This window comes from Nyctibius grandis, chromosome 5 (assembly GCF_013368605.1).
Source record: "Nyctibius grandis isolate bNycGra1 chromosome 5, bNycGra1.pri, whole genome shotgun sequence".
In the NCBI taxonomy this organism is placed as follows: domain Eukaryota; kingdom Metazoa; phylum Chordata; class Aves; order Nyctibiiformes; family Nyctibiidae; genus Nyctibius; species Nyctibius grandis.
Window position 1 is genome coordinate 76,064,222 of NC_090662.1, and position 27,645 is coordinate 76,091,866.

Below are 27,645 nucleotides of genomic sequence, written 5' to 3' on the forward strand. Positions count from 1 at the left end.
ATGTACTAAAAAGGTGTGACAATGGCTTCCACCTAGCGCTTCACTATAAAAAAGAGAGAGATAGAGAAGGAGGAAAGTGAAGGTGCCGGGTTTGATTTCTCATATTTTTTATACAGAAGTAAGTTCAGTAATCCTATCCATTAATTATTCCTGATTTATGCTGATGTAAGTGAAAGGATTCAGATTCTTCAATCAATGCCTTTGTTCTTTTAGCTCTGGGAAAATCTAAAATTCGAAAGTCTATTATAACATCAAGAATAAGCCACTCTCCACCTTTACAGTCTCCATTTTATTGCTGCTGGTTGTGAAGGATCTCTGATCACAACAAGGGTGTAGATGAGGAAAAGGAATAGGTTTTAAATTCCGTTTTGGTTGCCTGGACTATTTCAGGGTAAAGTGAACATTAAATATACTTACAATGTGCACAGCCCGTGTACAGACAGATACAGCTTATATTCCTGAGTACAAATAATACCTACAAAATATACCAGGTATGCAACTCAACCAATCATCGCTTGTACTGTGTGTTACTTAATTGGTGGGAAAAAGAGAGAATTTTTTGGAAGAGCTGTTTCACCGCTGTGTTCTGCTTGGTCATTTTTTACAGGCTTTTCCATTTGGGTCTCCAAATGTTTCTCTGGAATAACATGTTTCCTTGTGTTCTGCACACCATTTTCTGTTGTGCCTGTGGAGGGCACAGTGGGAGTCAGTCTTTCATCCAGTTCACTTTTCACTTTGTCAGCCGTATCTTTCCAGATATTTTCTGTAATAATATATGAATAAAATGACAGGGTAAGACTGTAGACTGTACTATCACCTCACCTTACTTTAGACAGATGATACTAAATATAAAGAAATACCAAACACTGATATAAATGCATGTAGTTCTCCAGCTTAGCACATGCTTACGAATATTCTCTTCTTTCTTTTCCAGTGTAGAGAAAGAGCCATCACTCAGCTTCCTTGAAGTTTGTGGTTTTTGTTTTGCTCTGTATGTTTTTGGTTCCTGGATCCATGCATGCTTCATTGCTTCATCAGGAGTCATGCGCAGGGCAGGTTCCCACCTTAAATCCATGGTAGACAAATAGCTATTTAACAGTAGCTCTAACTGAAAGTCAGCTTAAGCCAAAAGATTCAGTATTGTCTTCTGAAAGTCATGTCATGAGGACATTTTTTGAAACAAAAGAATTTTAACTGAAAACAAGGAAAAATCTTACGTGATCTTCTCCATCCTTCTAAACTTTTTATTTACTTCAGCACTGTGTGCTTTGCTGATCAAACCCTCTGCAGCACCAAACCATTTTTAATATGTAGTTCACAGTGTTATTAGGGTGGGGACCCTATTGAATATTTGTTTAAAGGTTTTCACATTCTGTCAGTGCAAGCTCCAAGAAAGGGAACATAAATGAGAAACAGGGTAATTCATTAAAAGATATGTCTTTCCTAATTTAACTGCACCTGAAACTACTGTAGAGACTTAGTGTAACAAAACTCATGTGAGATCTTCTTATGCAAATGAAAGGTGATTTTTTTTGCAAAATCTCTACGTTGACTTTATCCTCTCACAGGTTTCATTCACTCAGTCCTCACACCCACATACTCACAAGTGTTCTGGCCAAGACCACTTGTGTGTCACACAGAGGACAAGGGTTGTCAGCTACTGAGTCCTCATCACAACTCTGGAGTTCTTCTTGATTGGTGATGATGTACTAGTCTTTAGACAGATCTTTTGTATCTTTTAGGAGTCACCTACTGTTTGGGCATGGTCCTTCACATCAGAACCTTGCTGACTTCAGTCTCCATAAATGTTAGGCAAGGTAGCTACTCATGGTCTGTTTTTCTTTGTATTTTGGAATATATGTTTCTTTTCCTTTTGGGCTAACAGGAAAATTAACTTCATATGTGATATTCTGCAACCCTGTTGCCATGCAATTGCTGAGAGCTTTGAGATTTTTCACGACTGGTCACCTGTGCTGTGGTCTCACCAGAGTGCAGGCTTCCTGGCTGTGACACAAACAACACACTCCCCAGTTTTACAGGTGGGAGCAGTGTCCTGGGACCACTATCCTTTGTTACTAATACACGCCATTCTTTCAACCTCTGTTCTGCTGTTTCTTCCAGTGCTTAAACATAGATACATTTCCATTTGTACTGCATTCATATCAATCCTAATATTTTTGTTACTAATTTCTATATCAGTTGCAGAATATTTCATTCTGATTTGTCTAATCTCAGTGCTGTCCAGAACTGTACAGAAATAATGTAGGAAAAAAAGATACTTTTGTCATCACAAGAGCTGAGTGAATTATTTTTTGGTCTGACATTTTCATCCACAAAACAGGTGTATAAAAGTTGAACAAAACTATTTGTGATGATCATGTTTGAGCCGCGTTTGCTTCTTCCACAGTACTTCATTTATTAAAAAGTCCCATTTACTTTGTGATAACAGATGATACGCTGGTGACACCTAATCACATCTCTCTTCCCCCACACAAACACACAGACACTTTGCCACTGACACTCTCACCATGAGTGTGGTTCGCTATTGGAACAGGTTGCCCCAAGAGGCTGTGGATCTCCCTCTTCGGAGATGCTCAGAACTCGATCAGACAAGGTTCTGAGTAACCTGCTCCAAGTTTGCTCTGTTTGAATGGGAGGGTGGGCTAGATGACTTCCAGAGATCCCTTCCAACCTAAATTATTCTGTGATACTAGGTAAAAAGTTCCTGGCACAGAGAATATGTGGGATTTATACCTTGTGTGAAGACTGTTAACAATTATATGTTATTTGCATTTAGAAGTTTACAAAAATGTGCAAATCGTCAGTTTCCTTTAAGAAAACAGCTGTGGACCACTTGTCATACTAGGTATTAGGTAGCAAAATCCTTGACTGGAGTAGAGTCAACAGTTTATCCTAAAAATGGCAGGATCTGAGACTTATTAGAGTCTTCTCGCATTCTGAGCTCCAGTGATTTATAAAAATCTATTCCAATCAAGAGAATGGAAAAATACAGTCTATCAAATAATTCTTGAAATATGCAATGTGACTGCTGTAAATGAAAAATAAGTATAACTATGATAAGAAGAAAAAGGGCTTAAATCAGCATGCAGACTACAAGGTAACACTCCAGTAACTGTGCTAAGTAGTTCTCCATGCGAACTACCACAGTCAAGAAGAAGCAAGCAAACAACACCATTGATATTGGGGTGGAGACATAGCTGAATGTACTTTGCCTTTTTATCCTCTGCTAAGGGGAAGGCATACGGTGTATTGTAACTAAACGGAGTCTAATCTCACCCAAGGGAACATGCATGCAGAGAGCAAGACCTTTGTGAGCAGATATTCAAAGAAGCAGAACTGTTTTCATACATATACCACAGCATATCACCTGATTGCCATTTCCAAGGCCTAGCACAGAAAATATAGTCAAGACATTTAAGCCAGCTAAGTCAGCTCCAACTATAACTGCTGCTGGAGGAAATTAGAAGAGTTTCTTCCCACTGGATCGAGAGTCAGATATGCACTGCCTTGGGACAGTGCATTACCATTAGCTATGTTATCTGAATGAACCTTTGTCTTAGATAAAACAGAAAGGATTTAATAAAAAGGCCTCAATGGGTAAAAACCATTGCTTTTAGAGTTTAGTCTCCAGCATGAGAAGATGAAGATCTGCTTTTAGATATGATGATGCCAGCCTTCTTTTGTACCTTGGACTAATCCCATATAGTTTTTTTGTGCAATGATTTCTCCCTGCAATAAGCTGTGAATAATAATAGTTATCTAAATGCTATTGTAAGGAAAAAAACCCAAAAAACCAAAACACCCCACCAATAAACCCCAACAGATACAAAGATTTTAAAGGCACAAGAGAATGAAAGCATAGTCAAAAGTAGCCTGCTGTGTATAAGTCAAAACTATGAACTCACATTAGACATCCTTTCAGAAAGTCCAAGAAACCAGCATCATGGGTTTTCAGCACTGTGCTTAGATCCTTGGAGTCTGGGCATCTCTTTTTCCCCTTGCTGTTAGTTATGGATTTAGGAAAACCTTTGGAATCTTAGAAAAATAAAGACATGCTCAAAAAATTACATTAAAAATCCTCACCAACTCTTTAAGAGGGCTGCAAAACCAGTACCCACATCCATCCCACTAACTGCAGTTTTGCCCTATTACATTCTAGAGCCTGCGTCCTACACAGTGTTTTTTTGTTCATTTTGTGTAATTTCCAAAACCAAATTATACCCAGAGGAATGAACTTAATCTAACTTAGTTCCCAAAACCCACTGCATTCCTTTTAGCAATAATATTTCTAAGGATTAACAGTGAAATGGATTTCTCAATCCCTTCCCTATCACTGGCCACAAAACATGAAAAGCACAGCACCAGGTTCATTTGTAGGCCTTATATTACCCATTTTCTTCTTTTCAATACTTCTTCTCGAAAAAAGTTTTTTCACCTAAGAAGCAGCTAGGGTTCTCTGACCCTACTCTCTACTGGTGCTATTAACTCGTGATTAACTAACAGGGAGGAATCCCACAAGGACAATCAATCAGAAGAAGTTACCAAAGAATGTTCGCTTTCTTGATGCAGCCTGGATAAAATCAGCTGGTGGAAGACCCAATACCTTCAACATAGAAAATTAATACATGGAGTTATTCTTCATTTCACAAACATACATAACTACTGTCAGGAGAGATGAGGTATTTCATCCTCCTCCATATGAAAAGAAGCTAAATGTAGCAGTTTACTGTGAAATGTCTACAAACTATTTCCTCTTGTGCCAATTTTTGTGGAAGGAATTAAGGGATTCCTTAGAGCATTCTGTACACAGAAATGTGATCTTATAAGGGATGACACTGGGATCTTCACTACCACAGAAGACTCTTAAGAACAAGGATCTTTGTTAATGACACACGTAGGAGGCCACATGGAGAGATGCTGTCTTTGAAAAATCTTGTACAAACTAACATGGCACTAGAAGGATCAGCACTTGGGGCTGAGTTCAACTTCAGGTTGCAGTTTAGTGATTAGTATGTAGTGACTAACTTGCTTTCTGGATCAGTTTTGCATCTGTTCTAACATTTGCACTGGGTAGGTGATCTGAGATAGGAGATGTCACAGTACATTCCTAAAACTCTTTGAAAAACAGTTACAAAGATGACAGAGCCAAACTCATTGGTAGGGGCAGACAGTAGGGGCAACATCCACAAATTGTGGCTTGAGAAGTCAGGGTGACTATTAGGAAAAACTTTTTCACCAGGACAGTAGAATAGCAGTTGAGCAGGTCATCCAGAAAGTTTCTACTCAAGCCTTTGAGGTTTTCAAGATTTGCTAGACAAAGACACAACTGACTACTCAAATGTTAGCAAAAATCTCTCAGCACAAGTTTGGACTAAAGAGATCCGATTTGACCAACACATATTTGATTTCTAAGAGCAGAGGAGCCTGTTATAATTTGGATTGCTTTTTCTTTCCCCTCAGATATGCTGCTTCTGTTCGAACTTCTCCGTACAAATTCTGACCAGATTAAAGCATGTTTCCTTCAGAAACAAGACAGTGAGTGTACAAAGCACTGTTTGGCACATAAAATGGAAATAACAGTTTTGTGTTACAAACCACCCTCTCAAAGAGCCCTGTGGCTGTAATAAACCTCCCTCAAAAAGGCCAGCCCCTACCCAATTATATTTCATTTTCTCTTGAGATTTCTCTTTGTTGCTGGCAACAAATTCGTAGTTTATCAAATGAGTATACAATTCAAAAGACGATCCCAAAAGTTACCTCCATGATGCAGGCAAGTTGGTCAACTTCATTTTCCCCTGGAAACAGTGGGTAACCTGTGTAAAGCTCAGCTATGATACAGCCTAAGCTCCACATATCAACAGCCATAGCATAAGGATGACCAAGAATCACTTCAGGTGAGCGATAAAACCGGCTCTGAACATAGGTGTACACTATATCAAAACAGAAAATTAGACAAGAAGCAAAATATCATAATCGGGACAGAAATGTGGATTCCAGATTTCACAGAAAAGTGAAATACATGTTCAGGCATCATATGTCTACTCTATCCATTAGCTGCCATTAAGGGATTTCTCACATAGGCTCTGAAAACCTTTTCTAATCTCATCCTAAAATCAATGGGTGATATGCTTTCCACTATTCTATTTGGAAATTGTTCTTCAACAAGTTTCACTGAAACAAATTATTCTACTAATGCTGTGATTCAGCTTCCTCCATGTTCATTTTCCTATTTAGAGCTCTTCCCCTTGCATCAATCAGCAGTTCTTCACTATCACAGGCTTGCACTGTAGGAAATACTGGTTTCACAGACACCTAGGGAACATCTCCTACTGCCTTCTGATTTCCCTGTTAATGCTTTATAGCCCCACAGCATGTCTCAAAAGATCTCATTCCAAGATTGGGACTCATCATAGTGAGTAGACTAATTCTTCTACCTCTTGTCATTCAGACAAATGGACATAATTATAGCATGCAAGCTTTGTTATTTTCTTATTCCTATCTCTCTGATGATCATTTTGTTTATTTTCTGCACTTCTTTGCATCCCCTCATATTCAACATCTTTCTGGAAGGAAAGGGCCCTGCAAACTAAGTGGTGCACAATATGTGATTTCACCAAATCTGTACAGTTAGAGAGTACCGTGGCGTCAATCTGTGCCCTTGTGCATTTGACCGACTGCATAATTGTTGTCTGCTTTTTGTCATTCCTGTCACAAATAAATAGCTGACTTTTTGTTTTCTACTCTCTAACCTTGTACCACTTTGGGGGTTGTACCAGTTCTTGTTTCAGCTGACAGAGTCTCCTCAGTCATGCTCCATCTTTCCTTTCACTTGTTTTGTGTTTCAATTTGTTACTCTCCGTAAATATTTTAGGCTGCATCTCAGATTACATTCTACTCAAACATGAGCAAACCTAAAATGATTAAGTGCTCCTACAAAATTGGGATGTAAATCTAATGGTCTGAATCCCAAAATATAGATGAACAGGTTTGGCTTAGCTTAAATATCAACCTTTCATAGGAAAAACGAGCCATTTAAGACTAGTTTTGTTTTTCTAAGTTAATAAAATGCAGTGCAGATTTCTTCCTTGGGTTTTGCTTTTTGCTGTTGTGTTTGTTTTTGTTTAACAGATGATATTTGCATTCCTGATGATGATATCATTCTTTCTTTACAATATGCCTATTAATGTTAAGATTTATTATTAATTAGGTGAATTTTTGTACATTCATTTCTCCTTTACAAATTTTGCTCTTGTTATCTCCTGCACATTCTACTTAAATCTTTGACAGAAAAAAAAATAAAACTGAACTTAGACTTTCTAAACGAAAGGCATAGTTCCCATTCCCTCCATTGCATTAATCAAAAAAGTAGCAATTATAATTTAAATAATCACACTGAGAAAGGCTCTCTTGACCTGGTAAACTCCTTGTTAAGTGAAGTATTGAGATTATGCTTATAGGCTTATTTTAGCTAACCACTCTTGCAAATGCAGTTTTGTTTTCAACAGGAGTAGAGGAGCTGATCAGGCTTGGGACAAAAAAAAAGCATGGTAATAGCTTACTTGTCTCCCACCAATATTTCTTCTACCACTAGTGGCTGAACAGTTCATCAGATTCTAATTAGGGGCTTAGGTCACTATGTTAGCTCAATCAAAGAAATAGTTTTTCCACAATTTTTAAAATTAAGAAAGCTTATTAAGAAAATTACATCAACTTGACTTTTCTGCAAACCTCTTTGGTGTTCATAGCAGCTTGATCCAAAATCAATAACTTTAACTGAACCTTGGCCTTTGTGGTATAATAATATGTTCTCCTAAAGAGAAAAAAAAATCACAGAGAAAAAAGGGTTTTAACACCACATTAGGTTAGTGAACACTTTGGACAATAAGCAATGCATAACACATTGGATTTATGCTTATCTGCATAATAAAAGGTTCAAACTGCAACTTCCTTGGGAATGTATTTGCTAACATGACTAGGCATCCAATAATGTGCAATTAACCAAAGCAGAGGGGAGATTTGTAAAGGTACCCAGTTTGAAAGTTAGCTAGACAGGGGACAGGGACACTAGTCCCTCACGTACAATCCAAGCCACTGCACTGTGCAGTGTGTGGTGCTATCAAGGCACCACCCAGTGAGAATGCTTGCCGTGTGAGCAGAGTGAGCTCCCCAAAACTCGTTGTTAATCTAGTAAAAGGCAAAGTGCATCTAGTTGCATGCTGTGCTAAATTAACCAGAACCATCCTTTTGTAACCACAGAAAGCCCTTGTCCATGAATGAGTTGTACTTCACAGTTCTTCCCTCCACTGCTTTCAACGTTCTCCAGACTTTCTGTAAGCATACCTCTCTCTCCACCTCACAACAGTGTGATGCAGAGATCCCAAGGCAGTGATGTATGAAAATGGTAGGGTCCTATGGATTATTAGCTGGGTTCAGATGGGTACAGCACTGTGTGCCTACAATTCCAGCTTGAGATTCTTAAGCAGGTAGCTCAGGAATATTTGCACAGATGAGTAAACATAGCCTATTAGCTCTTTTCTGCAGAGCTGAATTTTATCCTCATTAAAAATCTATATCTAAATCAAGCATTTCTTTTGATTTGCTTTCTCATCATACAGTCTTCTCCACTTCTCAGCAGAGAGATGGCTACCTTTATCAACCAGCTTTAAAGTGATTATACGTCAAAGCTTTGAAGGACTGAGCAGTTCCCAGGTTGATGCCAAATAATGACAAAGTAGTTTCTTGGGTGATTAGTGGACTCACAAGGAAATACTGTGTGTGACAGGAGGAAGAAGCTGCTACTGATGAAAGTCAAGGCAAGGACTGACTTCCACTACCCAGGTGCTCTTGGTTGTGTTATGGGAAGAAGCATCCTCTCTCTTCATCTGCCTATCCCTTCATGCTCATGGTAGGACTCTGTCTCTAATACTGAATCTCTCACAATGCAAGGAAGCTGATTAACTGCAAAACCAGGTTTTAGGGGCAGTGATTACCTAGCATTAAGTCCAGAGAAACTCCATACTCTACCTTATGTTGAGAAATATCATAGAAGGCAGATGGAATAACAGATGTGAGTTTAGGCAATGTAAATTAAATTCGTGAAACTGTACAATTGTAGAATGGGAACAAAATTCTCTTTTAGTTAACTCACTAAATGTTCACTAATATGTTACTCTGTTTAAATATAGGCTACACTGATTGATCATGCCAACCTCACTCCTTGTCAGTGGCTGCCTGGAAACAGATTTCCCATTGGGCTAATTGTTTCTGATTAAGATATTTTGGTTATCTTGCAAGCCTCCCTTCTCACTGCAAATTGGTCTGGCAAAGATGTTGGCAAGTGTCCTGGTTTGGCCCAAACCAGGCCAATTAGTCTTAGAGAACCCAAGGTCACTGCTAAATTCCTCACTGCTTACGAGTGAAGAGCCAAAGGGGGGTCGCAGATGCAGGGGGGAGCAGACAGGGCAGGTGACCCAAGATTGACCAACAAGGTATTCCATCCCACACACGTCATTCTCACTTTCCTATTTATCACTAACCCACTGCCTCCTGGAGGTGGGGCCCAGGAGGGAGGGGCCCTCCTGTCTCCCACTGATTGGTACCAGCTTTGCCAGTTTCCAGTTAAAAGCCTGCAGGTGTGATGGCAGAGGGAGCTATTGCATTTTCCCCTCTGCCCGTGCTGGGTGGAGCTACTGTATTTTCCCCTCTGTCCATGCTGGGGGGAGCAACTCTGCCTGAGGAGGATTTCCAAGCTCTCAATCTTGGTTTTGTGTATATTTGTATATATTTGATTATTTCTATTATTACTATTATACTCTTTTTCATTATTATAGTTTATTAAAACTGTTTTAACTTTCCAACCCATAAGTCTCTCTCCCTTTTCCCTTTCCCTTGGGGGAGGGGGGGAGAGGGTTATCAGAGAGCATCTGCCACCTGGTTAATAGCTGGCCCAGCTTTAAACCGTGACAGCAAGACAATGGGTACAGACAGTATGTGACTCTTCAGACTTCTGAGTCAAGGTAGATTAAGCAAAATGAGAGCAGAATTTCATCCTGAGCATTTTTACTTGAGAGCTTATTTATTTATTTATTTATTGGTTCATTTCCAGTTCTGAAAAAGAAATCAAGAGAAACATTGACGTGAAATGAAACTAGAATTAAAATACTTCAGAAATCTCAGAAAATTACAAAAGTTTAAGACTGGGGTTTAAAGAGAATGGAAATGTTTCACCTAGCGTGACTGCTTAGTAGATACAGCAGGAGGAATTGGATCACAGATGTTCCTCCAGAAACAGGTGAGCACTCTAAATACTGTACGATAGAATTGTTTTGTCATTTACTAGGCTACTTAATTTTATAGTTATGCATATGAAATTAAATAGACTTAACAGAATAACCTGAAACAGGCTCTCTTGTGAATATCTCCTTGCATTATAATGTCCCTCATATTGAAATACTTAATTTCACAAGTACTTTTTTCTTTGTCTAGGCAAAAAGTCATTGCTTGAATTTAATTCATATTTGCATACATTTTGGCAAGCAGAAAATCATGTATAATACTGCAGTGAATGAACTGAACCAATGGAAAGAATCACTGGACTCTAGTACTAGTACAGTCTGAAATAAACTAGTCCGACATTTAAGAGTTGGACTCTTAAATGGGTTAAAAACTGGCTGGATGGCCAAGCCCAGAGAGTGGTGGTGAATGGGGCAAAGTCCAACTGGCGGCCGGTCACTAGCGGTGTTCCCCAGGGCTCAGTTCTGGGGCCGGTGCTGTTCAGTATCTTTATAGATGATCTAGACGTAGGGATTGAGTGCACCCTCAGTAAATTTACAGATGACACCAAGCTGTGTGGGAGTGTCAATCTGCTGGAGGGTAGGAAGGCCCTACAGAGGGATTTGGACAGGTTAGATAGATGGGCCGAGACCAACGGCATGAGGTTCAACAAGAACAAGTGCCGGGTCTTACACTTCGGCCACAACAACCCCATGCAGCTCTACAGGCTGGGGGAAGAGGGGTTAGAAAGCGGCCCGGTGGAAAGAGACCTGGGGGTGCTGATCGACAGCCGGCTAAACATGAGCCAGCAGTGTGCCCAGGTGGCCAAGAAGGCCAATGGCATCCTGGCCTCTATTAGGAATAGTGTAGCCAGCCGGTCTAGGGAAGTGATCATCCCTCTCTACTCGGCACTGGTGAGGCCACATCTTGAGTACTGTGTCCAGTTCTGGGCCCCGCACTTCAAGAAAGATGTTGAGGTGTTGGAGCGAGTCCAGAGGAGGGTGACCAAGCTGGTGAAGGGTCTGGAGGGTCTGACCTACAAGGAACGGCTGAGGGAGCTGGGGTTGTTTAGCCTGGAGAAGAGGAGGCTCCGAGGTGACCTTATTGCAGTCTACAACTACCTGAAGGGAGGTTGTAGTGAAGTGGGAGTTGGCCTCTTCTCCCGGGCAACTAGCGATAGAACAAGAGGGCACAGCCTCAAGCTTCGCCAGGGGAGGTTTAGGTTAGACATCAGGAAGAATTTCTTTTCAGAAAGGGTTATTAGACATCGGAATGGGCTGCCCAGGGAGGTGGTGGAGTCACCATCTCTGGATGTGTTTAAGAAAAGACTGGACATGGCACTTAGTGCCATGGTCTAGTTGACAGGGTGGTGTCAGGGCAACGGTTGGACTCGATGATCCCTGAGGTCTCTTCCAACCTGGTTGATTCTGTGATTCTGTGATAGCTTATGTACAAATACCCTACTGGGTTTTAAGGATTCTTCTGAGAGTTTCTCTTGATCAATAAAAAATAGGATGAAGTTAAAGTATTCTGTACAGAATAACAGGTTATGAAATGACTGTACTTACAGGCTTCAGATCACAGTGAATGATTCTTTCCTGGTAGAGCACTTGTAAACATCTCAGCACACACTGAGCGAAGTGTCGAATTAAAGACAAACTGAAACCTTGGAAATTGTTCTTTTTGATCAACTCATACAAATTTATTCTGTGGGGGTTGTGGGGGTGGAAGAAGAAGAAGACAGAAAGCAGAAAAGAAATTAGGGAACTTATTTATAAAGGCATGATTAGTTTACAGTGCATTAACAGAGTATTTAGCCTGTCTTCCTACGTGAGGGAGGACCTATGCAGAAGAAAATGACTTTTTATTTTCCTCCTTGAGAACGCTCTTCTGCATGTAATATGCACAAACATCTCCCTGAGCCTCCAGATCTGAAGACGACATAAGGTCAGTGGACTTGCTTGCTTGCTAAACTCAGTGCTATGTTATGCAGCTGTGCTGGTTTTCACCAAGAACAACTATCATTCAGGAACTGAGAGAAATAAATTTTCTTCAGTCTTCTTTTGCTCTCACTTGTCTTTGCCTTGACACGTTGTGTAAATCCTTTTCGTCTAAAGAGTCTTTACTCAGCAGTAAATCTTTCTAGATAAATAGCCCCATAAATTAAGGTCTCGTTAGGTTTTTATATCCCTCCTGTCACCATCATATCTTAGCTCCTTCCAGTAGAGCATTAAATGATGTTGTTAACTTCTGATAAGCGTGTCTGGCAACATGTTAACACTGCCCTGAGACCCCAAGGGCACCACCAGCCCTGCTGGCCCTGCCCAGTAGCCTGGGATTCCCCACACCTGCCCACAGCCCAGGACCCCATGTCAGCACCCCAGGGCTGTCAGCCCCTGTCCCAGAGGCACCACAGCAGGGGTGATCTCCAGCTTGGGCCCCACCAAGCTGGGCCTACCCATGGGCCTATGTCCTGGCCCAGCCTCAGCCTGTCCCTGTCCCCAGGGAGGTGCCCAATGCCCAGCGCTGGGGCTTCCCCGGTGCCGCCCAGCTGCCCTGCTCCTGGCTGCCAGAACCTGCCCAAACAGACTCGAGGGAGCCCCCATAGGTCCCAGTGCCAGAGCCCTGGGAGCCCCCGGCCTGGGCTGTGCCCTAGGAAGTACTGAGTGCTTAACTTGTGGGCATTCTTTGGAGGAGGAAATGACCACAGGGATGGTGGCTATCAAAGGGATGCACAAGCATGTCCGCAGCAATATGATCTCAAGATATGTCCTCAGCAGGACCACACGCGTCTGCAAGGACATAAACAACTGTTGCTTTCTGCCTTCCCTGCTTGTGCATCCACTGGTGTCAGGCGAGGCCCATTCTTTCAGAAGTAAATGAAGTTACCAGGACTTGATGGAGAAGAAAGTTCACAAATTAAGGGGTTTTCACTATATTTTAGAAGCAATACAAATTTCACCAGACAAATAGTTTTATATGACAGACAACCAGTCTTCAACTCTTCTGTAAAGAGCTGAACATAGTGGTTATCCCATGAACATTTTCCGACCAGTTTCCGTAGCAGCTTTCTGAAAAGATTTGTCTGTGTCTTCCCTGGCGAGGAGTCAACTCTTATCCTTGTGTGTCTGTCGGTGACAGACTCACATGCAGCAACACAATGAATTTAGGTCTCTTTGAGATCAAGCCTTCTATACAATGATGAATCTTCAGCAAGGGCTATGACCTGTGCAGCAATGGGTAAAGCAACCCCATCCCTTTACTTTAAGGGATGGGGAACTGTGGGTAACTTCCATAATACCAGTTTGATGCCCTGATTACAAGATGACTGGTGAATAAAATGATCTGACTTCTCTAAAGTTTCCCCAGAATTCCTGCTAAGATGTGTCCTGCAGCACAGGTTCATAGAAAGCAAGAAGAAGCCATATTTTTAAATTATTTAATATTATTCATATTTCTATATCCTGAAGTTTACCAGTCCTGAATTCATTGTTTTACTCTTTTACCCATAGGTCTTTCAGGGAAGAATACTTCAATACATAGCACAGAAAATAAGGGATGGATCATGTCATTGTGTGAAGTCTGAATGGGGCCTTTTTCAGTTCACCTTTGGTGACCAAAGGCTCAGTTATGCAGTCTGTATTTAGACAGTATTCCTTCTTGTAACATGAAGAGCTGAAAATTCTTCTGAAGAAGACATAAAAATCAAAGCTTGTAAAGCACAAGATCTACAATGCTCCTTAAGATTTGTGTAAAGGAAAATATACTTTACCCCAGCAGTTCAAAGGAAATACAGAAGTGATTGCGAAAGTAGAAGTATTCCTTCATGTGGATGATATTGTGAGTATCATCTTTGTCCTTCTTCAGGAGAGCATCAAGGATCTTCACTTCTACCAAAGCCTGGCTGTGAAATCTGAAATATCACATGACATAGGAATGATAATATTAACTCAGTCTAGCATTTGTAGAAATACAAATACTACAAACACCACAATCTTACTGTAAACTCAACATGTGGGAAAATGATTAAAAATTTACCATTCACCCCTGTCAGCTACTGTAACTTTGATACATTACGGTTGTTTCCTAGTCTAAATATATTGGCCTTACATAACACTTAAGAGTAGTTATTTTGACTTGTCTGAAAAAATGTTTTAATAAAAAAGTTTCAAATGAGCATCCAGAGTAAAATCCTAGTGCTTTCAAAGTCCGTAGGAATGCTTCTGTTTACTCGAATAGGGCCGTGTTTCACACCTACCACAGTAAGACATTCAGTTTTGGAGAGCATCTTTACATTTAGTGTTCAGTGAAGGGGAAAACTGAACAGCTAAAACTGTTGCTGTAGTCAACAGCATCATTCTCATCTGCTTCCTTGACTCTGGTTCAAGCTAAATTCAACTAAAACTTTGTAACCAGTCACATAACAAGAAGAGGTTGCTTAGGAACATAGTGTAGATTTTTTCACGTTAAAATGAGCAACTGGAGCCTCCCAGCATATTCCTGTGGTTTTGGAGTCTTGAGGGGGAATGTGGGCTCTCAGCTCTCAGTCATGCAGGGCTGGTTACCTGGCTGTGTATTAACTGTGTCACAGATACAGAGACCTCCATGTAAGTCTGGAAAAACTGTGCCTGCTTTCATAGACTGTGTCTCCACTGGGTCCAGGCCAATTCTGAGTCCCTGACATCACCTTTCCTCACTCTGTTCTCACTGTGTTTAATGAAAGCCTGATGTACAGGGGTTTGATTTTTTGTTGTTCACATTATCCCAGATTGTCACTGCCCATGTAATAAAGAGCTGATTGTACTGGTTTAAAGTCAACAGATGTCTCACCTTTTCTTATTCCTTATTATTTTCAATGCCACTAATTCATTGGTTTTATGATCCAAGCATTTAGCCACCTGCCCAAATGACCCTTTCCCAATGACCTCCAACACTTCATATCGGTATGCAATATGGTCATGTAAAACCTTCAAAAGAAAACAAATGGTTCAGATTCAAATAGTATGACCAAGATCAGGCTTTAAAGCAGTTCATGTGTGTGTGACTTTACCATCTATGAAAGATGCTGGACTGGTAGCACATGAAGTCTACATTAAATAAAGGCGACAGAGAAAATAACAAGTGCGTGCTTCATTAATCCACCTACCTTGCATCAGTCTTGAATGACGTGCAAAGTGGGTCTCTCTTTAGGATTCCTTTCTGACCTTTAAAGTGATTAGTACTGATGTTTTCACTATGTGAATATTTATCTTCTAGAAACAACATTTGCCTCACATAGATCAGTTAGGAGCTGGCAGACAGCCACCACAAACTTATTGAGCTAAAAATGAGTACCATAGTTTTTCCACTTACCTTCAAGTAGGAACCATGCTCATCATCGTAACAGTTATTATTCTGGGTTTCAGGTAAACCTTCAATCTTTTTAGCTTCCAGACCAAGAAACCATAGCTCTGTATAATTGAAAATTTCTTTTTGCTCATAGACTGTTAACTGGTTTCTAAAATATTTCAAGGCTTCTAAATCAGAAAACAAGAATGTAAAACCAAAAATCAACAAAATGTCAGAAACCTTATGGCAAATTGCTTTTACAATGGAACACTTTACAGTAAAGTATGACACTTTGAGCAGGAGGCTGAGTAGATGACTGTTAGAGGTCCCTTCCAACCAACATTTCTATGATTCTACGGTGTTGGCATTTTCACAAACTTATGTTTCTTTTCCTTTTTCTGAATTACAGTATTAGGTTCCACAAAGCATTCATCATCTGTCAGCAAGAATTTTAAGAGATCTTAGGTAAAAATGATTTGATTCAGAGCAAAGTTATGTACTTGAAATGTTTTTGAAAATCCCGTCTGTTGTCTATCTGCTTCAGCAAAATTCATAGCTTACATAAATGGTATGTTTTTATTGGTTTGATTGTCATATGTAGAAAATGGCAGTAAGCTTTAGTTAACCAAAGCTCTCAAGTATTTGTTTTTCTGATAGAAAATGTCAGGTTCAGATGCATGAGGCAAGGAATTAAATCGGACCCAAATCTGCAGTTCTCCTAGTTCTGATTCTTCCTGATTCTGTTCCTGAAACATTTCAGCTATCTTAACACCTCTACTTACACCATTTAAATCTAGATAAATAATCAGACAGTAGCATTACAAATCAATGTGTTCTCTAGGCATGCTTGTGGGTGTTTTGTTAAACAGTGGCAAATCTTCATCCACTAATGCAGGGATTTTAAATAATTTCAAAGCAAAAGGCCACTACTTTTTTTTTTCCTAGAATCCGTCTAAAAACAGATTAACTCTGCCAGAGACTTTCCAGATCTGAGAACTCCCAAAATGCAGTTTAGCCCACATAGATTAAATTTTATCACTGTAATAGAATATTGCTGTCACGTACACGACCTGTCCTACATTTTAGACAAATATACATTATTTTGTATAACACATACTTCTCTCATTTATATATTTGTGTTAGTCTATTTGTTAGCCTATTGTGTATGTCCTCAAGTTGGATTTTTAGAAATCACTGAGCCCATCCATACTCCTTTCCTCCAAGTTGTTTGTTTAATATTTCAGTGACCATTTAGCATGGGACCTCTGGTTACTGAGTATCCTGACTGCATACACTCCCTATCTGTGCAGGCAGCCAGTCACTACAGTCTTTTTAGCATGCTCTGTCATATTCTACCTGAAGCTGTCATAGGCAGTTTGACACTGAAGCTGGTGCTTTCCAGTTCTGATGGTTTTGTCTGGGCTCTGGTGTCACTTTCAGGAAGACTGTCTGGAAGGTTAAATTGGGAAAAATTGCCTCGAGTTCTGTTTTCCTGCCAAGCAAAAAAAAAAAAAAAAAAAGTAAATTTTGTTTTCCGATATTTAATGATCATTCAACTGATCTGCAATTATATAAATATATACAAAAATATATTAAAAAATACTACATTCCCAAAGACAAAGCTGCAAGATATTTATTTTGGATTTGTTGAGTGATTTCTATGTCAATTTTGTGCTGAGGCAGAACAAGCATGCTTAGGGACTAGAACGCCCTACTTACCCAGAGAGCAAATTCTGCCAATAGCACTAGAGGCTATTGAACCATGGAAAGATGAATCTCTAAATAACAGACAGAAGTTCATCTTTCAGGTTCATTCAATATGTGGGCTCTCACTTTGTATAAATGCTACAAACTGCCATGGTGTCATTAAGTTGCAGTAACTTGCATGAGCAGGATCCAAGTAGGGTCTTCCTAGTACAGAGGGCAGGAAAGACAGTGTAATAGGCATTATCCATCTTGGATTTCTATGTGGGCACATCCACTAGTGAGTTGTGCTAGAATCCTTGAGGTTGCTTGTGCAGCCCACAGAACTGCAGGGACACCAGCTTAGGCCTGCACAAATACACATTTATAACAGAAACATCAAGATTGGTATGAATGGGCCTGTGTGGGTGCAGAAGCATTAGGAGGAAGAAATTGCAGAAAAAAAGAATATACAGATGTCACCTACATCAGCAGGTGATCAAGATCCCAGCACATGCAGATTCTCAGGGCTCCCAGAACAGGAAAACAAAGGACAGACTACAGAATCAAGCCATGAAGATATGATGGAGGGTTGGAGATAAGACAGCCAGATAAAGAGACAGAAAACAGTGTGTTCTGGGATAAGGGTGTAAGGTGTGGGAGCCCAGGTCATGTTCTTCTCAAGGGGAAAAGACTCAGCTGGAAACAATGCATGCAATGGATCAATACCTGGCTGAAGGTACACAGAGGGCTATGGCTTCTATGAACATAGGATGAGGAAGAACTGCTGAGCAGAAACAGGATTCATCTGATGAAGCAAGACAAGAGTGTCTGTAAAGAGCTTTGCTAACCTAGTAAGAATGGCTTTTAATTAGGTACATCAAGGCAGAGTCATCATAACCTAAAAGCCCTGACAGTCATGGTGTAATTCAGTCACCTCAATACCTGCTGAAGTGGCAAAAGCATTCTGGGAGATTTCTGGACTGTGTTCTTAATGCAGGTGATCAGAGATGCGCTGTTGAACCTGTTACTCAAATGCAAGGAACAATTGATTGAGGATGTGAAGGTCAAGGGAAGGGCAGTTTTGTTTGCAGTTACTATGTGATTGTGGAGTTTAAAATCCTCAGAGAAGTGAGTGAAACAAGCAGTAGAACTACAAACCCTGATCTTCAGGAAAGCAACTTTTGGCTTCTTCAGGGATCTTCTCATCATAGACCCATGGAAGATTGCCCTGAAGGGCAAAGGAAATCCAGAGAGCTCATTGATCTTCAAAGTCAATCTTCTTAAAGCACAATAGTCCGTTCCAACATGCAGAAAGTCGAGCAAACATTGCTGAAGGTCAGCATGGATGAAAAGGGAACTTGTGACCAGGAGCAAATACAGTAAGGAGCACAAAAAAGGTGGAAGCAGGGATGGGTTATCTGGGATACATGCAAGACACACTACCTGAACATACAGGTATGTTTAGGAAAGCCAAAGCTCAGCTGGAATTGCAGCTAGCAAGGGATGTGAAAGTCAGTAAGAACAGTTTCTATAAGTACATCACCAGCAAAAAAGGAAGGCTAAGGGAAATGTGAACCCACTGCCCAGTGGAATTTGGGACCTAGTGACCAAGGATTTGGAAAAGACCAAAGTACTCAATGCTTTTCATTGGTAAGTTTTTCCCTCAGGCCTTCCAAATCCCTGAGTCTAGAAGTAGAGTTTGTGTAAAGAAGCATTACCTGCAGTAGAGGAAGACAGTTAGGGCCCACTTAAATAGCTGGACATACCTAAGTCTGCAGGATCAGATGGGATGCACCTGAGGGTGTGGAAGGAGCTGGCCAATGTCATTGCAAGGCAGCTTGCTATCATCTTTGAAAGACAATGGCAATCAGCATTTCCTGACCATTTGGAAAAGGCAAACATCATACCTACCTTCAAAAAAGGCAAGAAGAAGGCTTCAGGGAACTACAGGCTGACCAGCCTTACCTCAGTCCCTGGGAAAGCTGTGGAACAAATCCTCTTGGAAGCCATTTGCAACCAAATGAAAGACAAGAAGTTGATTTGGAACAGCCAGTATGGATTTGCCAACATAAGTTGTGAGCAAATGGTGTCTGAACAACTGGATTGCCTTCTCTGATGAAGCGATTGGCTTGGCCAATGAGAGAAAAGCAGTGGACATCGTATACTTTGACTTCAGCAGGGCCTGTGACACTGTCTTTTACTGTATGCTTGAAGCCCAAAGAGTGAGATATGAACTGGATAAATGGATCATAATGTTAGTGGAAAATCAGCTGGATGGTCAGGTTCCAAGGACTGTGATCACTGGCAATTGGTTACTAGCGACATCCCTCAGCGATCAGTTCTAAGGCCAGTACAGTTTAGTATCTGACCTGGACAATGCACAAGTTCACTTTCCCAAATTTGCAGACCAGAGCAGGGCTGCTGTTCAAAGGGACTTCAGCAGGCTGGAAAAATGGGCTATGGGTATCTTCTAAAGCTGAACAGACAAATGCTAAGTCCTGCACCTGGCACAGAATATACCCATGCAACGGGACAGGCTCGGGGACAACTGAAAGGATGCAGCTTTGCAGGGAAGGGCTTGACAACAACCTGAACATGAGGTAGCAATGTGCCCTTGTAACAAAGAAGGCTAAACACATCCTGGGCTGTATTAGCAAGAAGATAGCCAGCAGGGTGGGAGAAGTGAACTCCCCCTCTATTCAGCATTTGTGAGACCACGCTGGGAATACTGTGTCTAGTCTGGGGTTTCCCAGTACAAGAAAGACAGCAACCAACTGGAGCAAATTCAGGGGAGAGGTCAGGGCATGGTCAGGAGCCTGGAGCACATGATGTACATGGAGAGGATACAGGAGATATATTTATTCAGCCTGCAGAAGAGGAAGTTTCAGGAATGATCTTACTGGCGTCTACAGTTACGTGACAGAATGGTATAGAGGAAGCAAAGCCAGACTCGTCTCAGAAGTGCACGGTCCTAGGACAAGACGGGTATGTGGCTAGTGGACACAAGTTGCAACACAGCAAATGCTGATTAGATATTAGGAGAAACATGTTTTACTGCAAGAGTGGTTCACTATTGCAACAGGTTTCCCTGAGAAGCCATGGACTCTTCATCCTTCGAGATATTCAGTACCCAGCTGGGCAAAGCCCTGAGCAATCTGCTCCATGTTTGCTCTGCTTGGAGTGGGAGGTTGGGCTAGATGTCTTCTGGAGTTCCCTTCCAACCTAAATTATTCCTTAATTTATTTATAATTCCTCATCCTTTGAGAAAGTCCTGATGACTCACAGATGTGGGACAGGATGGAGACACAAAATATCAATTTCTTTCAGTATCAGAAGGGTACAAAAACTATATTGAAAAACCAGCACATGGTTGCCAAGATAAGAAGAACCCAGGTGATGTGATATGGACTAATTAATGGGCAATACCAGTACACTATGCCCTTGCAAGAAGTCCTGGCTGGTACCACCTGGATATACGCATCTTGGTGCTTGTGAGTTTTGGGTTAAGGATGTGTTAGTGCAAGTGAAAATGGGTTTGTTTTAAAATAAAATCATTTTCCCATACTTGCATCTAACCTTGCTACTTCTTTTTTGCGATATTAACTGCTACAAAAGCAGGGCAGTCAGGTATGAGGGGCACCACTTGAACAGCTCAAGTACAGGTCTGTGCTGACACAGGTCAGTCCTACCGCTATCCTGCTGAGCCCCAGCTTGAGGACTGCATTCTGTCCCCATTCCAATACACACTCCCTCAGTTCAGCAATGCTGTGTTATTTCTAAGGAAGGGTAAACAAAGAAGGTCTCATAATCATGCTTTCTAGATTGAAATGTTTATTGTCCCCTGGCACTTCTAAGCCAAGCAAAAAGCTTTCTTAATGGTGTTTATGCCATTTATAGACTTCTTATAGAAGTCTTCTTATAGAAGTCTTCTTATAGAAGTCTATAAATTCCATTTAAAGAACAAAAAAACCCCACCTCTGTAAAACGCTTGGCTTCAATCTTTCCACAGAAAATAAAATGGGGGGCTGGTTCATTTTCAGATGCAAAGCTTAACCATAGGCTTTTGTAGGAGATGAGTGCAGGTTTGACTTATGAAGGCCATAGAATTAAGCTTTAAAGAAAATTTAAATTATTTGGAGACTAACCCATTCCACTTCATCATTCATGCTATCTTGCATCAAGCTGCCAATTTCAAAGACAAAGTATTTGAGAAGCCTTTTGACTTCCCAAACAAAATGCATTATGTGGGGACTTCCAGTGCAACAGATCTGAAAAGACTTCATACCAGAGCCCTATAGAACCTGACAAGTCTCTTAATAAAGAGACTTCTTTGAAGCAAAAGATAGATAGGTGAAAAAAGGAGTGATCAGAGTAGTGGTGGTGAGTAGTGCAGGTTCCTGTTTTGTTGGGGAGAGAAGCAGCAAAGGAAGAAGAGTGCAGATAAGGGATGGACACAGTATTTGTGAAAAAAATGAGAAAGAAGAAACACCAAAAGTGAAGATGAATTCAAAAACTTCCTGTGATGTTGAGTGTCCGTTTAAATATCTGGAGATACATGCCACCATGCTGGTAAGCAATTTATCTATTTGACTGTTTATAGCTCTTCCTTTTTTTTTCCTTTAACTGTGGCTAAAAACAGAAACTGATGCAAATGCTGACACTAAATTATTTCTCTTTTCCCACACACAAATGCACTTGTGACACTTTGCCACTGACACTCTCTCAGCAGAGAGAAGCTGATAAACCACTCAAACACAAGGTGCCTAAAAGCTTTGTAACTCACCTGAAGAGGGGGGAGGACATTCTGCAAGCTCTTATTTGTTATCTGAGGCAGGCTGCTTTCAAGGGGAGGAGGGTTTGCAGTGTCTGCAACCAAACCATGCTTTGCTTGACCTTCCAGATGTGGGAAGGAAAGAACGCCACGGCTGACTTTCTAAATAGAAAGCGTAAGTAAACATTACATAACGACCTAGAAAGCAGTTCTGTGTAACACCTTCGAAAAACAGAGGGATTTAAAACCTTGGAAAATGTGTATGGTTCACTTCTGACACCTAATGGCGAAAGGGAAAAGAGCAGATACTCTCCAGCAGCTCCCAGTTGTATTAATGGGCAGGAGGAGGTTGTCTAGGCAATCGGGCAGCCTGGCACATTTTAGGGCATGCAGGTTTCCCCACAAGAGGATCTCCATGCAGCATCAGAGCAGTGACTGGTTCGGCTGGAAGAGGTAGTTGGGCTTGGAAACTGAACAGTCGTTCCAGGCAGCAGGACTCCTTCAAGTGGGGAAAATAAAGCATGTGTAGGGTAATAAAGAGTAAATGGCAGGCAACACCATTAGCTATTCCCAGTGGCAGAAGAGAAATTGGGACTGGACTGTTGCCAAACACCAGGGATGGAGACAGTAGGAGGGTCTTCCGTACACTCTTTTCTCAATATTTCCTTCCCCCTCATTTCCCATGGAGTTCGCTTTGACTAGGCCCTTTGTTGTACCCCTCATTAGTGAGGAAAAGGCAAGCTCTGTGCAAACTTCATTGAAAAATAAATGCTTATACTCATTTGAAAACTCCAGGATTATTAGTCCTTCCTTTAGACTTCTCCCATTTGTTATTTGCAAAACATTTATATACCACTTGTTCTTTAAAGTCAGTCATTTAAGGATGCGGTTTTATGAATGTTAGGACTTCTAATATTCTTGGATATCTAAAGTGAGAGAAATCACACTCTTATCAGCAAAGAAAATTTCCAAGGTAGACTATTTTTTTGGCAAATAATTAAAAAATTATTTGAAATTGATCTGAAATAGATCAACTATGTGTTATCAAATGCAGAACAAGGTGCAGAGACTTAAGGCTACAACACATACACGCTTGTGAAATTTTTGCCATTGGGGAAGGATAGAAACATATTTGTCAAGCTTTTGACAAGAAAAGAGAGGTTGGGTATTTTTTTCAAAAAGCAAAGAAACCAAGCTCTCAATCCAACCAACTTGAATGATTAAGTTTTCTTTTCCAATACTACTATTGGAAAAGTCTTTAAAACCTTAGAACTGAGATTCCAGTGGACTTTTCATGAAACCTTCAGGAAACAAAAGTGGCTGGGCAGAAGAAATGCCTCAAATGCTACTGAACAGATAGCAAAAACAAAATACTCGCAGGCACTTGGGACAGTCATACAGCTACAGGGGAAATGGAAGAGTGCAAGGAATAAAGGACTTCCCTCTGCTCAGATTAATTTATTAAAAGGGGTTTCTTACAAAACAAGCATTCAGATATTTTTAAAGTCAGCTGAAGAGTCACATACCTGATGGAAGACTCTGTTAGATCCCAGATGATCTCTCTCTTGTACAGTCAGTTGAGACTGAGAAAATGCATCCACATGGGAAGACTGCAAACATGAAATGATGCTTTAATAAAAATGATACTGTAAAAAAATCCTAAAATCTCTGTATGGTTTCTGTGCTTCTTTCCTTTGTGGCAACACCTGTGCCAACACAGTGTATGACAGAAGATCACAAAAGCTGCTGAAAACGCTTGACGCCCTAGCAATTCTTCTCCCAGTCAAACAGCTGTTTTGTGGGCAGGTGCAGAGACAGCTTGCTTTGCCTGTTATGCCTCTCTGCATGCTTGATATGCCCATGTGGTCAGCAGAGGGGAAGGGGGGGGCCTTTGCCATCCCTAAATATGTGCTGAAAAGCAGATAGTGAGTCTGCTTGGAAGGACAGCTTTAAACTGCCTCACAAGGTAGATTGTGAGCCCATCCATTGTTAATAGCAGCATTAAACTGATTCAACTAGTGGTACAGATTTTATAAAAACACAAATCAATGTTTAAATTTACTGAGATACAGAAAAAATCCATTGGTTCCAATGGATGGATTATATTAGCAACAAATAAAAAAAAAAAAAAGAAACATGGGAAAAGTGCTAAGCAGCTCATCATTCTTAAGATTCTACTGGTGCTTTCAGCAGTTTTTTTATAAAGATGAACATGATAAGTAGCACTGTACATTTCTGTCCAATAACAGATTGTAGTGAATTGCAGAAATCTTTACGATAATTTAGATACTGAAAACTCTGTGGCTACAGCAGCTTGGAGCTCTGCTCTATAGGTTGGCGTGAACCCCACTGGCTTTGGTCAAAGGTGCTGCCTTGTCCCTGGTCTCTGAGACACAATGTCAATCCACTCACAGTCAAAAAAAATCATCTTTACCCAGGTAGACACATCAGTTCCACTACAGAAGTTTTGAAGTAGCAGAACAGCAATATTCTCTCTAGAAACAGAGGAATCTGGAGGCATGAGTGGGGAACTTAAATTTAGAGTTGCAAAATAACAAATTTGCAGCCAAAATTGTCTTACAGATGTGAGCTGCAGATTAAAAATACTTAAATAAAGCAGCATGGTATTCTTCTTTATCTGTTTTGCAGCCAGGGCTTCCATGGCCTGTACCTGTCACAGTCTTAAATGGGCAGAGCGCCTACTGATGATAAAGTCGTTGCTCTTCAAAATTACTTTTAGCCTATTCAGTGCCACTATCAGTGCCAAGGGATCACTTTTTAATGGCCTTTGTCATGGACTTCAGTTAGTCCACATGAAAATATGTCTGCATACTGGAGGAGTATGCTTAATGTGTTTTGTACTGGCTAGTGCCATAAAATATCTGCCATGATGCAGGCTAGCCATGCTGAAAGGGCCTCTGTCTGAGCCTGAAAGAAAAAGGGACAACTCAGATTAAACTGCTGCATCTATGCCAATACACCGCCTATGTATAGGATCTCTAGTGGGTGAAGGATGCTTGTGTACAAAGTGATCCATGCACATACAGCAACCCCGATACATCCAGGGCACATTGGCATTGCTACAAAGGTGCAGATCAAGCTGAAGATACACGTACAATGGCTCTGACACATCCTGCTCTATAAGTATGGGATAGGTGTTCAGAGAGATTGTGGGATCTCCATCCTTGAAGATGAGGTAAGAGACCTCTAGAAGACACTTCCAAACTAAATATGGAGAGAAAACTCTATGTACAAATCTACTTGACCACATGAAGGAAATGTCACCCTTTGACATGCAGGTTCAACTCTCTCACCATCAACCATGAAGACACCACTAAAGCTGGGCAGACCAGCTTGAAACTGCCCTTCGGACAACTGTGCGGTTAGTGTCCATGGCAGGTATTTTCTCTTTCTTCATTTGAAAAGTCAGGGAAGAAAAAAACTCACAAATAAATAAGTCCTCCTGAAAGCTTAAAGGGTAAACTTCAGATTCAGAATAAGCTAAGAACAGCAGCTCTGGGTTTAGCCTTATTACGCTAATTGGGTACAGTTTGAGAAGAAAGGTCGTGGATATCTGTGGAGCAGAGGAGAATATTAGGAAAGGTACTAAGACCTGTCTTTGCAGGACCTAGTAATTCCCGTCTTTGGAACTGGAGATCGGCTGGCCAGGGGTAAGGGATTATGTGCTGTAAATCCAAAACATCCCCAGAGCCACCACAATAAATGCCCCCGGAAGAGAACCACTGGATTACTGCATCCTGCATATCAATGTCCTAGAGCATGATATACTTTGCACAGGGCACCCAATGTCCTTGTGGTCACTATCCTCCAGTGTGATTTTACATAGATGATCTATGGAAAACCCAGTGCCAGAATATTTTTACAGACAAACACTTCACATGCAGACTATGTATCCTGCATTTCAAGGGAGAATCACATTTGTTACGAAGATGAGTCTGGGATCCACATTCGTAACTCTACTAGATATATCAACCCAGGTCTTAATAAGACTATTAATTCTAGTGCATGTTATACTTTTTCCCACACCTCATCTATACTTTACCCCCAGCCAGCTTTATTTTTCGGTTTCTGGAGCTGATGAAAGCAAGACACCCTATTTAGAGACAGTTTCTTAAACTCTTTTTGCTTTTCTAACTACAAGTCAATATCAAGCCACAATTTTAGACAGAAACAGCTATCACTGAAAACCAAAGAAACAATTGACTTCACATACTTGTACAGACTGAAGAGTCTTCACTCCAAAATGGCTTTTTATTTCTTAGCAATACTTTTAAGGCTATGCAGTGATGTCTATATTACTAAATATAAAGTTCAAAATATATTGTATTTACTAATAGAGCATGAACAATTCCCATAATGTCTTTAAAACTCAGTAAGAGCTAAGAAAGCAGGTGAGTGAGCACCAAAACATGCTGCCAGGATTTCCATTCATCAGGGAATGACTGGCAAGATTTTGAGATGGACATTTCTCCTTTTACACTGCAAAAGCAGAATCAGTCCATCAGCCCATGGCTCTTTGTCTCTCTTTCTCAAAACCTACTTATTAAGGGTTTGTAGTTCTTCAGCACTCTTTGGGAAATTTATTCAAAACACTTTAAAATCAATCACTGATCAACCCTCATAACATTCCCCCAAACAGGTAAATAGAATAATCTTTTACCAGTGAAAAACTGATCTGTGCCTACAACAGTTCTGCCAGTGGCTGAATGGGGAGCAGGTGGATTGATCAGTTAGTCCACAACAGTAACTTATTTGATGGTCTTGATCCAAATGACCCATCAGCTGCTGCTCTAGCAAAATCCCATACATCTCGTACGGGATCTACAGCTGAGCTGTTGTGACTGGTTTAATTCTGGCAGATGCACTCTAACAAAAAATGGCAGCAACTGTTACTATTGCACTTCATTTCATTCCTGGCTGTCCTACTCCTATAGCACTCGGCCTGTCCTACAGCTCCACTATTGCACTTCAATCCCAAAACTATCATCTCCTGCTATTCCAGCCCTTCAAATCACGTATTACTGGTCATTACCTTGCTAATTCCAATTGTCACTCAAGAAACAGAACAATGCCCTCATTCACTACCTAGTCTGCATTCATAAGGAGTTTTAGGTACTCAGCATACAGCATTCTGCAAAATCAGAAATTGTGACACATTTTCACAATTCCCAAAATGTCAGCTTCTTTTTTTCAGTTCCCATAGAAATCAGAAATGCATTAGAATTTTAGAAATTATAAAATACACAACTATAAAAAATATAGACCCCATTGTCTCCTCATTTAAATGGGCACTTTCTTCTCTCTGTCCTCTATCAAAACTGAATAAAGCCTGTAGAATACATAGAGAGAATGCAATGTAGGTGTTAAATCATGCAATATATTAAAAAAACATAGCAAATGCACTCTCATTCACTCAAAATACAGTAGGAACATAAACATTTTCCCCACCTTGTCAACTATTTCTGTCAGCATAACTGCAAGAGCCATTAACTGCAGGACAGAGGTTGTTTATTCCATTCGGTGAATGCATTTCAGGAAGCCCACCT

General features: G+C 40.7%; 1 protein-coding gene across 1 annotated transcript; it reads right to left on the reverse strand.

Moving 5' to 3' along the window:
• Positions 1–527: 527 nt before the first annotated feature.
• Positions 528–27,571, reverse strand: DYRK4 (dual specificity tyrosine phosphorylation regulated kinase 4). The gene is made up of 14 exons (XM_068401526.1): positions 27,548–27,571; positions 23,605–23,688; positions 22,091–22,240; positions 16,978–17,113; positions 15,646–15,809; positions 15,124–15,260; positions 14,066–14,206; positions 11,862–12,000; positions 7,750–7,831; positions 5,779–5,951; positions 4,564–4,624; positions 3,927–4,056; positions 910–1,064; positions 528–763 (listed from the first exon to the last, which is right to left on the reverse strand). The coding sequence occupies exons 1-14, from the start codon at positions 27,569–27,571 to the stop codon at positions 528–530; spliced, it is 1,812 nt and encodes a 603-aa protein (XP_068257627.1).
• Positions 27,572–27,645: the final 74 nt, after the last annotated feature.

Excerpts from the sequence above, each read along its gene's own strand:
- DYRK4 (XM_068401526.1), bottom strand. The coding sequence starts at position 27,571 with ATGCTGACAGAAATAGTTGACAAG. Across the intron at positions 22,241-23,604 it reads CTAACAGAGTCTTCCATCAG|AAAGTCAGCCGTGGCGTTCT; the intron begins GTATGTGACTCT and ends CTTTCTATTTAG. Across the intron at positions 15,810-16,977 it reads ACTGCCTATGACAGCTTCAG|AAGCCTTGAAATATTTTAGA; the intron begins GTAGAATATGAC and ends TTTCTGATTTAG.